This window comes from Xenopus laevis, chromosome 4L (genome assembly GCF_017654675.1).
Source record: "Xenopus laevis strain J_2021 chromosome 4L, Xenopus_laevis_v10.1, whole genome shotgun sequence".
In the NCBI taxonomy this organism is placed as follows: Eukaryota; Metazoa; Chordata; class Amphibia; order Anura; family Pipidae; genus Xenopus; species Xenopus laevis.
Genome location: NC_054377.1, coordinates 86,031,368 through 86,045,748, shown reverse-complemented (window position 1 = coordinate 86,045,748; position 14,381 = coordinate 86,031,368). Strand labels below are relative to the sequence as shown.

Below are 14,381 nucleotides of genomic sequence, written 5' to 3'. Positions count from 1 at the left end.
ACAATAACAGACTCTACAAGACAGGAACTTGCTTCTTGCTGTATTTCTTAGCACATACACGTAGGGGGTTATTTACTGAAGCTCGGTTTTTTTTTGTGGAAAATAACTTGTATTTTTTGAGATTTATTATACACGAAACTGCTAAAAGTCCGAATCTATCATCTCAAACCTGCCAAGCTCACGTGGAAGTCAATAGCACATGTCCCTTTTACAGTTTGAAGATAAAGTAATTTGTGCTAAATTTCATCCGATAATCCGAAAAAATTCTGAGACTTCGGGCGATAACCCAAAAAAAATCTAGTGATTTGGTTGTCAAATCAAAAAATTTTTGCTCAATTTTATTGTCTTTTCCCTCACCAAATTTGTCGAGTTATTTTATTAATAGATAAGTTAAAATTGTGGATGGGAGTTTGGTCAGCTTGGTTAAATAAAAAGATGAGATAAATTTAGTAAATAACCCCCTGAATCTCTTTAACCGTGTACATTTATATATTTTTTTGCAATGTTATGTCCCCCATTTGTTTTATTTCTGTATTTTAAAAATTTACAGAGCTAGGTAGTGCTAATTAAATATATATAAAATACATATATATTAATTAGTGCATTATTTTTCTTTCAGCTGTCCAACTTATTAAAGAGCTTATGAATACTGATGTTCGCCCAGCACTGCTAAAAGGATTAGTAGCACTTCTGAGACCCTCACAAAAAGAAAATAAGAAGTCTAAACCACAAATTTTAGAAGGTACATCCCACAAGACTATGTCTTTCACCTGTTTAATTTATTTTTCTAAATAAACCTTCTAAGCATCTTCCTTGTTGTTTAATAGCAATTCAGATACACATGAAGTAGGCGTTTCCTTCATTTGAGTGGCAATATTTGTAGCTTATTGACCTTAATCCATACTTCCAAATAAATCAAGTCAAAATGTTGTTATGCTACTAAACAAACAAAAAATGGTCACCAGTTTTTAGACTTATTTACTAACTGAAGCATTTACTTTTTCTAGATACAACTGTTGAACAACATTCAGGACCATTACCATCTTTCATTCAACAAGCAGCAGCAGTGAGGGCTATAGGGTAAGAATTTATACCTTTGTTCTTTTGTTTTCAACCTATAAACCAAAAACCTTGGTGTTGGTTTACTTAGTAATGTAAGAATCAATCACTGTTGTTGCCAAAAAACCCTTAGTAGCCAAAATGAACAGGGAGAAGAACAAGGAGACAATTCTGCCTTACAGTACAATGTAGAGCACTGTATGATGAATGTTTTTGCCATATGAGTATAGAGCAATGTGTGTCTGTGAAGAAAGTCTTTGCCATATGAGTGTATGGATTGGGGGGGGGAGCAAGTAGGGCACCCCAGGCGGCAATACTTTGTGGCCCGGCTCTGCAAAATTTGCTATTAGCTCTACCAAAGCCCCAAATTTCATACAGTGATAAGATGTGGGATATTTTGAATCACATGTATTACACATTTTTGAGTAACAGACATGTTATAAATGAATACATACATACAAAAGTTTAAGCAAACATTTACATTTTCAGCACATGATATTTGTTAATGCAAGCCATGCCAATACACACACTCCAACCTTCAATAAATAAAATATTTATTTTTCCGTTAGGGCTTTGTATGGAAGTAATACTGAGAAGATCAGATTATATACTCTCACCCAAAAATCAAACTACTCTTGGGTAGGTCCACCATATGTGGCCCATGGTGCCAGGAGTTGCACAACCTCAGAAACATTGTTTATTAGGTCCATGAAATATTTTTGCTAATTTGACTGGATACTAAATACCAGCAAAAGAGGACTTTGTAGCCTGCCTCTGATAGGACCGTATTAACCAAACGGGTTGTCTCACAGTTTACACCATTCTTTCTCAGTTAAATTAACTCCCAAGTTTTTGTCCCATGACTTAATATAAGTAAGATCTGTAACATTCTTGAGTGAAATCATATTGCGATAAAGAAGTGATATAGCTTTAGGAGGTGGCGTATTATTTGTGTACCAGCTCTCAAAGTATGTCTGTGTAGCTGCCTCTGGATTTCTCTGTTCCTATCAAATTGGTAAGTGCTACTGATTAACAAATTAACTACATGCATACAATATAGAGGGGGATTGATCAATGCACATTCTCTGGTCCCCTGTCTCGTAAGTAATCTAATATCATGTATTTACAAAAACAGGGGTTTTTAGTTACAAAACTGTGATCATAAAATTGGTAAGCCACCATACTATATCACATGGTGGTCCCTAACTATTTACCTCTGGTCATAGTATTCAAAGGTTGGCACCTCACTGCATGGTAGCACTTATTTGTACAAGTGTCTCCTGACCTGATTGGTTTGATTGGTTTTAGTCCGAGAGCTTAGTCCTCCCTTGCCATTATCTTTTAGAAGATTGAGATTCCCAAACCACAGCATTAGTGCCACAGGGTATAAAAACAAGTTGGAGTAGCTGGTAGCAACTTTACTTGCCATCACTGTGCCTAGTGTTGGAGATGCTTCCAGGACACTGGCTCCACAAAATGAACTGTACTTTAAATAGGATGGCAAACTGGTCACCAAAATGTCCATATATTCTGCTAAATTAGAGTTCACTGAACCCACTCCACAAATATGTCCTAGGAGCAGGGGCGCGCCGCCAATGAGGCGAGCTGAGCCGCTCGCCTCAGGCGGCAGCGCCTGAAAGGATTCCAGGGGCGGCAAAAAGCCGCTCCTGCACCTTTAAGAGCCGAATTTCCGGTTTTTGAACCGGAAAGTCGTCTGTACTATTGCGAGAGAGCGCAATTGCGCTCTCCGCAATAGAGTTTCTGCCTCCCCTCCCGACACGCAAGTTGGTGAGGGGGGGGCGGCATTGCAGGAGCCGCCTCAGGCGGCTCCTAAATCTGAATCGGCGCTGCCTAGGAGAGGTTGTCAGAATCTTGTAGATCTTGGGTTAGCAATAGAGATTCACGATCTTGGGGAATTTAATGTTAATCTATTCTTTTTCATGTTTGTTTAAAACTCCTTTTGTATATGCATGATCAACCAAATCATATATTTGGATGTAATATATTTAGTGGGATCCTTATTGAATTTTTTCATATTTCATTCAAATACCTGTCCAAAAAAGTATTCTACCCCCTTTATCAGCCGGTTTAATGATAATCAGTTTATTATTAGCTAGATCTGTCTTTGAAGAATCTGCATTTTTTTCCATTTCCTCTATATAATTTAATACTACTCATTATGTCCAACAGACTTGTTCTTTAAAGTGGTGTGCATACAGTAACTGTCCAGAGTTGTTGCTTCAGGCCAACACATAAAACATTTCTTTACACATAACTTCCACATTTATTTATGAATGTCCGGACAAACAAATTTTGAATCCACAATCCGTGTGAAGCATTAGCTAGTTGCTCAATCCAACAGTGATCTGGTTTTGCCACTTCCAGAAAAAGTGTATCGTATAGAAAAAAGGTTCACTGGAGAGCTGTAGTTTCAAGTGATTTATTTAAGTTGCAAGGCACAACATGTTTCAGACCTCTAGGGTCCTTCCTCTGGTGAAGTACTAAATACTTGAAACTACAGCTCTCCAGTGAACCTTTTTTCTATATTTATGAATGTCAACATAGGCGCTAAACATTTACATGTTGTCTATTGGTGCTACTTAAGTCCTTTTTCTGAAATCTCTGCCTCTGTGAACTAATATGAGCTGAGAATAAAGATGGATAACCCTTTCTGAAACCTCTCTCTATTTTCTTTTAATCGTTATTTTTTTTTTTTTTTTAAGGGGAATATTTTACCTTTTTTTCTATTTCTGTATAACATTTTCTTTTTTTCTCTTTGTGTGATATTTGTGGATAGGAGTATCTTGTTTCTTGTATATCTAACTGTCTATATCCTTTTAGTAAAAGAAAAAAAAAACTATAGTCTATGCCAGGACTTCAAACTAAGCAACGTTTAAAGAAAAATGAATTATCCTTTATCCCCTACTTTAAAAACCCCACTCTAACCCTTTTTAAATGATAATCCTTATTACATTTTGTTCCAAAAAAACTAGAGAGAATATATAGTGAATAAAGTACCCCCTTTTGTAAAATATAAGGATATTATAAGTTACCGAGGAGTTTCATGACCATATAAAAACACGAGGCCGAAGGTACAACTGGGGGTACTTTATTTATTATAATACACAAGTTTCGGTGAGTCATGTGACAGAAATGACATCAGAACTCACCGTTTATAACTGATGACATCAGAACTCACCGTTTATAAGGATATAATTTACAGGATATTCATGGCTTTTGTGTATTATACACAAATAACCTATCTATAATTCTTCAACCCTCTAATTTGCCCAGGGTGTCAGGTAGGCCAGGGGGGAGGAGGGAGGGGCCTATTTAGGGTAGGGGGAAGGGGGATGCAAATTAGGGGGTTGAATTCTCCTTTAAGATCTTAAAAAAGAATCATTCATTCAGCTGTAATATATACCACAGTGCTTATAAATATAAATACTTTAGGCTCCCTTAGGTTTTGTTAAAAGGTTTTAAGGGCATATACCATTGCCTATAATCTTGTAATATTTGGAGAGAGCACACTGCAACATTCCCTGTAGTTGTTATTCAGTTCCAATTGCAATGTGCATAAAGTAGGGATGCATCAAATCCATAATATTTGTATTTGGCTAAATACGAAACAATTACGGCAAATCCTGGACCAAATTAAAACTATGATCATCATATTCAGATATGAGAATCAAAAAAAATGTTACATAAGGTATCCCAACCCCAGATCAAACCCCATGGTCCAGGTCTGGACAGCCGCCTTTCGCTTTGGGAGGTGCTACTCAGCTACTCAGATGCCGCCAGTTCTTATAGTTAGAGGACCAAGGCGCGAGAGTTCTGGGCAGACAAAGAAACCAAACATGTGCAGGAATTACAGGGAACAAGGAACGTGGTTGAGGGACAGGACAGTCAGACAAAGAAGAACTAAATCAGGAGTCAGGGACTTAGTCGGGGTCACAGGCCGGGGTCAAAACCAACAGTAGAGAAGTACAGAAACAGGATCCAAAAGAATGACCAATAAACAGGCAGGTCAGTACAGACAGCAACACAGAAATGGTCAGAAGACAGGCAAGGGTCAGAAACACAAGATCAGACACAGAGCACACCCATGAACTCTAAAATACAGACCAATGTTGGGGAATGTGAATAGGGGCATGGTGTTTTTAAATATTTAAAATTTGCGGCAAGTGTGATGACATCAGACGCAGTGTGCCCGTCAAAACCCAGAAGTGGCGCGTTACATGCTAATCGGCATGCAACAGAAGAGGAAGTGGCAGGCATCCATGCCTCACCACTAGACTACCAGGTATTCTCACAATGAGTATTCAGTGAAGAAAATAATTATAGCATTCAGTTTTTCAGAGTTCACATGACTTTAAAGGTTCTGATCCAGTTCAGCTGAACTGATAGGATAAAGCCAAAGTACTAAGAGTTGGCTGAATCCTGGATTCAGTGCATCTCTTGCAAAAATAATGGTGACATTATACCAAAGCTGTCCTATACGTTCCCTTGTATCCTGTCCTAGATGTAAAGCTTCATGAATAATATTTGCTCTGCTTTGTAACTAGGTACAATTCAGCAACCGCATATTTGAGACTAGAATGTCATAAAATATATTACCTTATACTTTATTAAATTTACTGCCACGCTGCCTTAAAAATGTGTTTTGTTCTTTAGAATGGTGTCTCAGGAATCAACAGAACTATGTGAACAGTTAATACAACTGCGTTTAATACATCACTTGCTGTTTGTGATGGGGAACAGAGACCACAGTGAAAGTCAAAGGCAAGCTAGTCTTGTTTTAGAGGTGAGATATTTTTTTCCGGTAATTAAAGAGGACAGATGACTCACTGATACTGGTTATAATAAAAAATAATGTACCTCCTGCTGTAAAATGCATTCCATGATCCATATAAAAGAATTGGGCCTTTATATGGTTATGTAACTGTTCATCACAGTGTATGCAGTGCTTGTATGCAAGCTCAGCTTGCTGGAACTCCACCCCCCCCCATTTCTGGCGTTGACATTAAAATACCGTATATACTCGCGTATAAGCCGAGATTTTCAGCACCCAAAATGTGCTTGAAAATCCTACCTCGGCTTATACGCGGGTCATACGTCCTCAGACCGAGCAGGGCTTTCCCGGGGCCGCTGTCACAGCGCTTGGTGCAGGTTCCGTATCCGGAGGAAGCGGCCGGGGGACTGGGCAGCTCGGGCCAGTGGTTGTGGTTGGGATCCTGCTCCATGTTCTCCTCATCTTCCTCCTGCATCGCCGCTCCGCCCTCTCACCGCTCTCGAAACGCACACATCCCGAGTCTGTCAGGCCCGACATCCGGCAGCCACACCGGAAACTGCGCGGGGCATGACGGGAAAGTCCGGGCGCTGCTGGGAAATGTAGTTTAAGGCCCGGATGAGATACTCCCAGGCCGACATGGCGCCACTTTCACTCGCTGCCTCTCTCTGTTCTTTTGTCTCTCCCTGAGCGGAAATGACGCGCGCTGCTGCTGGGAGATGTAGTTTTTATTGCGCAGTGACCGCAGAGCAGTCGTGCCATGGTGTTAACGGGCAGTGTGGACGTGCCAGAGCAGGACCATCAGCGGTAATTATTTTCCCAGGTAGGGGGGTCAGCTTCAGCCCATATAACTGTTGGGGTCTGGGGGCCGTAATGGGACTGCTCATCTATTTGCTGTGATGCCACTTTGTACAATTTCTACTCTGTTGGGCTCTGGGTTGCCTCGATGTGTCATGGCTGCATTCATTGCTTTGATAAGGGTTTCTGGCGCAGCTCTAATGGCCCCTGGTGCTTCTGGATATCTGTGGGTATCACTGATGGGCACTGGTCCAGTTTGGAGTTGTAGTTGGGCACAATATGAAGTCACTGTGCCACTCTGGCTTCTTTGCTGTGCCTGCCACTTTTTATGTAGAGGGACATAAACTTTTGGCTGTGGGGCAGGTGTCCTGCCTTTCATCCATGTTATAGCAGCCACGTTAGATGCAAAGTAATAGCTTTCTGCTCTTCTGTCTGTCAGAACAGCTACAGGGGACCATGTCAGAACAGATGTGTACCACCCTCTGCCCTCCCTTCCATTCTGGCTGCTAGGCTTATACGCGAGTCAATACGTTTTTCTGGTTTTCATGGGTAAAATTAGGTACCTCGGCTTATACGCGGGTCGGCTTATACACGAGTATATACGGTAATGTGTGTGCCCAATTCTCTAAATGCAAGTTTGCTGTTTTAAATGGCTGTAGTTCCAGGGTTCCCCTGCGTCAATGGGTGTACGCAAAATTCAAAACGAGGCAAGATATATTTATTATAATCACTGGTCATTCTGTATGTTTTTTTTAAATGCTATCAAGTAACCTCTTTTTTTCTTGTTTAAATATTTTATATCTTTTTTTGTATATGGAATTTGGAATATGTCCACAACCCACTAATTACTGATCACTAAAATACTCTGTACAGTACATTTAATATTACATTTATTTTCATTTATTTGCATTGTCAATTTAATATTTTGTGGGCAGATTAGTTTTTTAAAGAACAGTCTCTCTTATAGAGAGAGCACCTACATTCATTGTTTTCAGACTTTTAGATCATACTCTGCCTCTCACCTGCAAACACACTTTCCAAATAAACAAACAGTCTCACAAATTCTCTCCTATTCCCATCCTCTACTGCATTCTTTTGTGGTGGCCTTTAGTTAGCCACACCTCCAGACCCGGAAACAAACAAGGCAGAGGACTTGGCATCTTGTGATCTGAGCAGTGTTGATTCCAGCTTATCTTCATATATTGTACCTTTCCTCACATTTGCCTCATCTTGCAAACGCCCATGAAATCTGTATATACACCTCTTTTGCATTATGCGTTGCACCCCCAGAACTCGCATTCCAATTGCTGGATGATTTCCAACCTAATTCCTACCATTCCTTTCTGCAGATAGCCCTGCAATAATCTTGGCAACATTCCCATTGCAACTGATAGGTCATCTGCTTCTTAATCTTACTTGGTCCTATTGGCTTATACGATGAACCTCAACTACATACCCTTGACCTTGTCTTACTCATCCCTGCTCTCTGTCTCAAACTCTCACCTAACCCATACATAGTTAAGTTCTGTTTAACCCTGTGAAAATCCTTTCCCAGTTAATATGTTGCCCTTATACTGGCAAATGTGCATGTCTTAAGTTTAGTGTTTTAGTTTCTCCCTTATAGAGTTGTGTCTGCAACATAATCTGAAAAAAAAAAAACATGTTATGATCACCCATGCAAATGCTAGATATTAGTTTAGTATTATTAGTTATTACCAGATCCAAAAGAGAGTCATTCCTAGTGGGTTCTTGAACTAGAGGAAATAAAAAGTTGTTATTAAGCACATTTGCAAACCCATTAGCTTTTTCTGACTTGGCAACCCCATTACCCCAGTCAATGTCTGGATAACTGAAGTCACACATAGTAATAACTTGACCTAGTTGTGAATCGGCCTCCATTTGAAATAGTAGTTGGGCCTCAATGTTGTCGCCTATACAAGGTGGTTTGTAGCATACACCAATGATAATTTTCTTTGCAGAAATGTCAACCAAAGGGATTCCACACCCTCCCTAGTGCCATCTATGGTTATTTCATTAGAGCAAGACTTTAATTCAGGTTTTACAGAAAGACAAACTCCTCCACCATTTTTAATCCCTCTGTCCCTCCTAAAAAGGGAATAACCATTTAAATTGACAGCCCAGTCACAGGTTTCATCCCACCAGGTCTCAGTGATACCAATTATATCATAGTTATTAGCACATGCAATTAACTCTAACACTAACATGCTCCCTTCATCACATTAAAGGGATACCGTCTTGGGGAAACTTGTTTTTTTCCAAAACAAATTAGTTAATATTGCTCCTCAAGCAGAATACTGTACTGAAATCCATTTTTACAAATCAGCAAATACATTTATTTACATTTAAAATAGAACTTTTACTTGAGGCAAACAATTTCCTTACATGACCAAGTCCCCTCAGCCTTGTGAATTGCATGCTCTGATGTCAAACCCCTTCCTCCTAGTAGCTGATAGCATGCAAACAAAGGTAAATCTGGTCATTATATACATACTACTTATATCTAGACTAACTTGACACTCACCACAACAATGGCCACCCCCACTTTATGTCTCACTCCCCTTCCCTTTTTAACTGTATGCTCTTTTGAGAAGGCCCTCCCCTATGATTAACACTGTGAATTCTATATTGTGTGTCTGCATCACGAAGATGCTATTTTTTGTATATGTAATTTATTTTTGTTTGTAGTGCTATATAAATAATTGTTTGTGGTGCTATATAAATAATATTAAAACTGTCTATTGAAAATGTTTTTCTTTTTTTTCAGTATTTTGTTATGTCTTTTCCTGTTGTTGAAGAACAAGTAAGAAAAACAATTGGTGATACTCTGTTCCAAATGCTAATGGTAAAATATTTTTGTCTATTTTATTACGTAGGTTATTTTGACCCCCAACTCACTTAAACATATATATGCATACCGATCAATACACATATGATAAACATATACACATACATATATTAATCTAACTGTAGATCTTCAGCTTACTGTAGCCTTGCATATTATGTTGCAACTCTTAAGGGGGTTATTTATCAAAGGTCAAGTTTGTGAGGTTTACCTCTAATAGACTCACCACTCGAATGTTTGCTTATTTATGAAAAAACCCAAATGTAAAAAAACTCGATTGAACGCAATTAGGGGGAAAACTTGAAAACCTGGAATTGATCAAGTTATCATTTTCGAGCTCAACCTTCTTAAAAAAAAAACATATTCAAATGGTTAAGGCACCTCTGCCATTAACTTTGACTTTGGTTTTAACTGGAGTATTTTCGGACTTGGGCTTTTAGCAGCTTCAGGGCCTAATACATTTTAAAAAATTTTTTTTTAGTGAAAATACCATCACATTTTTTGGGAAAACACAACTCAACCCTTAATAAATACCTCCTTTACTTATATCTGATTTGTACAATTTCTCTAAGCAATTTTCTGTTAATTTATATCCTGGACCCAAAAATGCACTACACACACAAGGTAAGGCCTTGATGAGGAAGAGGCAAAATTAAAATAAAGCCCTTTTTATACAGGACAGAACTTTTTAGAAATACACTGAAACTGCTTAGTGTTGTACAGTCCGTTATCCGCAAAAAATCCCAAATCCTTCTTAATTAAGGAGGCCCCCAACACACTGCTATTTAGTATCTAACTACCATTTATTTATTTATTTTACCTTGCATTTTTCAGCATTTAAACACATTTGCCACAAGTTCGGTTCTGCTAAAATAGACACAAAAGTATCTCTCTATGCAAATTAAATAATACATACAAATAATATAATAAAAAAATTAAAACACTTAAAAGATGTTCGGTACAGCTAAAAAGGAAAATAATTTCCAGGTCTTCTGCTTTCATTTAAAAAAAAAAAAATAATACTATGTTTTGTACATATTTTATAATTTTATAAAAAATGTTGGTAGCTAAATCGCTTTTGGGGGCCTGGACAATAACTTTACAGCACTGCCTAGGCTGCTGGCCAGCCAGCAGCCCTATTGGAACTTTAATAGCTGCTCCATGGCTACGTAGTAACTGACTTATACAAACTATAATAGAGGCTCGCATAGTGAGTGGAGATTGGGCAGTAGAGGTTAATGAGACAAGTTTGTCATAGTTAAGAGGGGACAGTAGGGGGCTGGTCTATAGCTAGTCCAAAGCAACAGATTTGCCATTTTGGGTGAAGTTGCTAAGGAGGACAGCTCTGAACTGGCATGTATGGAGCAGGTTGACTCTCAGAGCACCCTGGGAGGCAGCTTTTCTAATATGTGCAGTGGGGAAAATGCTTTAAAAAAAAAAAAAAAGCTAATATAAAGGAAATAAATATTCTAATCAAAAAGGTAGTTCACCTTTGAGTTAACTTTTAGTTTAATGTAGAGAGAATATTCTGAGACAATTTGCAATTGGTTTTAATTTTTTATTATTTAAGGTTTTTGAGTTATTTAGATTTGTATTCAGCAGCTCTTTAGTTTGCAATTTCAGTTGCTAGGAGAGGAGAGGACCTTGACTAGAAAGATGAGAAATAAAAATTAGCGATAACAATACATGTGTAGCCTTACAGAGCATTTGCTTTTTAAATGGGGTCAGCGACGCCCATTTGAAAGCTGTAAAGAGTCAGAAGGAAAAGGCAAATAATTCTAAAACTATAAAAAATAAATAATGAAAACCAACTGAAAAGTTGTTTAGAATTGGCCATTCTATAACATACTAAAAGTTAACTTAAAGGTGAACCACCCCTTTATGAACTCATGAATTACAGATTTCAGCACTTGAATTCTAAATAATTAATAAGCCCAAATGTAAATATTTGTCATCTAAAAAGCAGCTGAGTTCCTGTATACGTTAATAGGAGTTGTTCTTGGCAATATCAGCATTTTCAAGTTTTTAAAGTTTTTCACATTTTTTTGAGTTGGTAGATCCATTGAAAACAATGGGTAGAATACACATTTGCTGCATCCAAGTGTTTTTCACATATTTACACATTTCACAAGATTCATGTTTTTCATAAATAAGCACACATTCTAGTTTGGCATCGCTTAGAGTTACAAATATTCTTTTTTTTTTGTGTTATTGGTACTTTGACCTTTACAGTCATAAATGCTTTGTTTATTGTATTACATTATTTTTTATTAAAAAAAATATTTCACCTATAATATTGATCTCCTTAGGACAATGCTGAGTTATTGTATATGAAGATAGACTCGAGTCAAGCTGATCTTTTAGCAACCAATCAAATTAACATCCCCAGAGGCAAGTATTGCTAAAATTAAATGTTTGAATAGTAAATGTTGAATAGAGCTTCCGGTGCGAGCAGCCATGTTGTGTCACTTGCATGTGCCCAATGCTCATGAGACATCACGCACATGCGCATAACGAGCAATTCGGGGCACATTAACATTATGCGCATGCGAGTGACCGGACATGGCTCCTCTCACCGGGAGCTCCCTCCCGGTGCGGGTAGCGTAACGCTGGCGGGGGGCATTTTTCTTAAAAAAAACTACTGTTATCCCCAACCGAAATGCGAGCTCTATTAGCCCGTACCTTTGGTTTGGGATAACATTTTTACCCAAAAGTTGCCCTTTAATTAAAAACTGTTGCACAAATGACAAAAGTTGTAGGGTTTATGACTACATTCTAAATATACACACTATATACTGGGTGTCTTTACTCTAGAAACTGCAGGACATTCTCTGTGTGATACTGTCTCTACTAAAATAAAGGTTATAGTTCCTTTAGAAAAATGGTGAATGGAATCAAGACAAGATTAGTGTTTGCTATGACTGGCCACTTTGGATTTTTTAAATTCTCGTACATTTTCAGGAATGTACATAATACATGGATGACAGGTTTTAATATTATTATAAAGGTTTTTAGATCTACATCACTGTCAAGTTACCCAAAAACCTTTTGTATCTTAGCATATTTTTTGTGCGATCTGGGTAGTCGATTATTTTGCCTGTAAATTTTTAATAATTTAATTTTTTCAAATCACCCGCTTTATCATCAGGTTTTAAAAATTAGAGTATCTTGAAAAAAATGGACAACACTGTTTGCTGTATTAAACTAGCAAAACTATAATTCACTTAAGCAAATCTTACCCATATATAATTTTACGTTTGAAATTTCAAAGTTAGGTAGTGTGAAAAAAGACTATTATTTCAACAAAATGAGAAGGGCACTCAAAAACAACACAGGCTAAATAAAAGAAGCAAAAGATTTCTTGAACATCTCTGCTCTCAATCATAAGCTGCAATCACTGTAATCACAAACATTATTATTTGTCAACAGGTTATAATACTATTCATATTTTATTTTTCTGCAGCAAAAGAGGCTATCGACTGAAATTTGTCTAGACAATCATGACTCACGTGGACTTCAAAAAATATTCTACATTGTTATTTTTAGTGTGTCTCTGTCACATTTTGCTTTATCTTTTCATTCCTAGCTTTCTTTCTTTTTTTCAAGTTTTCTTGTAATTGTGTCCACTCTCATCAGCATGTATCTTATTGCACCTAGTTATACATGTTTTATGATGTTTCTATAATATGACATTATTATTCATGGTTGACTTCTTTATTGCACTTCCTTCTTAATAATTTTATAAAAAATCAAAAGAAATTCTAAGTATTGTGTGCTCAAGAACCAATGTCAAATAGAGGTGCAAATGTTTTTTAACTTCAAACATACCACATATATTATCACTCCAATCACCTGGTTCACCTGGAAAATGATGGACCAAACACAAAACCACTTGTGTATTCTTACTAAATCCATGAATGGTAACATTTCAAGAACACTGGATATCTTCCTTAAAGTTCTGAGCTATTTTTATCAATACATATACTTAAAAGTGATTGATACATATTTATTAAGTATGAGAGGCAGGTTTTTTTACTGAGCATTAACCCATGTTACATCCTGGCAAAAATTATATTGAGAGCTTCAGATTTACAAACTGTTTAGAAAAGAAGATTAACATAAAATAGATTTGTCATGTAATGTGTTTTACAAATGCACATATACCACATAGAGTCATTGTGGTGAAGCATTGTGTTCATGTATATGGAATTGATAGAGAACTGTGTATTAACTAGTAAATAAATTGTAAAAAAAAATTGTAAAAAAAAAAAAGTAAAGCAAAATAAATGTAAATAAAAAAAGAGGATGAGAAAGTATGGAAAGAAAGAGATATAGAAGACTTGGACCAGTTTCACCTGATAAATACATCCCACTAGACGGATGCAAAATAAAAAGGCAGATTCTGCAACACCATTCAGCTTTCATACAACAAAGTTGTTTGGAAAATGTATTGATTTTAGTTTTAAGATTGAGAGGTAATGTATTGCTAGAGCATTCCCAAACTGAGAATAAATTGTGGGTATATTTATCCTTTTGTAAAGACGCCTCCATTCATTCAATTTGAAAGGCATAAAACAACTTTTTCTGACAAAAAGTAAATGAAAGTGGGTTCTTGTACATCCACCATTGTAATATAGTCTTGTTTGCAACAACTGATTTGGTTGCCAAGAGCCTCTGTCAGCCTTTCCTAAGCTTTAATTGGTATTAGTTATGGTTTAAAAAATTGCCCACTCAGGGGACAGTTAAGATTATCTGTGACTGTTTCTGAATCCAAAAGTTACTGGGGACAGTCCCACAAACATTGAAACAGGCCCATCCACGTTGATGCACACTTTAGGCAACAGGACTAGTACTAAGGTAGAGTGTCTATAT

General features: G+C 37.3%; 1 protein-coding gene across 5 annotated transcripts in view; it reads left to right on the top strand.

Moving 5' to 3' along the window:
* armh1.L (armadillo like helical domain containing 1 L homeolog) overlaps positions 1–14,044 on the top strand; it is a 59,756-nt gene extending 45,712 nt beyond the window's left edge. For 4 of the 5 annotated variants that reach the window (XM_018256317.2, XM_018256315.2, XM_018256316.2 and 1 more), the window contains exons 7-12: positions 620–742; positions 1,008–1,080; positions 5,734–5,863; positions 9,432–9,509; positions 11,819–11,900; positions 12,973–14,044. In XM_018256317.2, coding sequence (XP_018111806.1) covers positions 620–742; positions 1,008–1,080; positions 5,734–5,863; positions 9,432–9,509; positions 11,819–11,900; positions 12,973–12,992 — 506 coding nt within the window. In that variant the 3' untranslated portion in view covers positions 12,993–14,044. 5 annotated transcript variants of the gene reach the window in all.
* Positions 14,045–14,381: the final 337 nt, after the last annotated feature.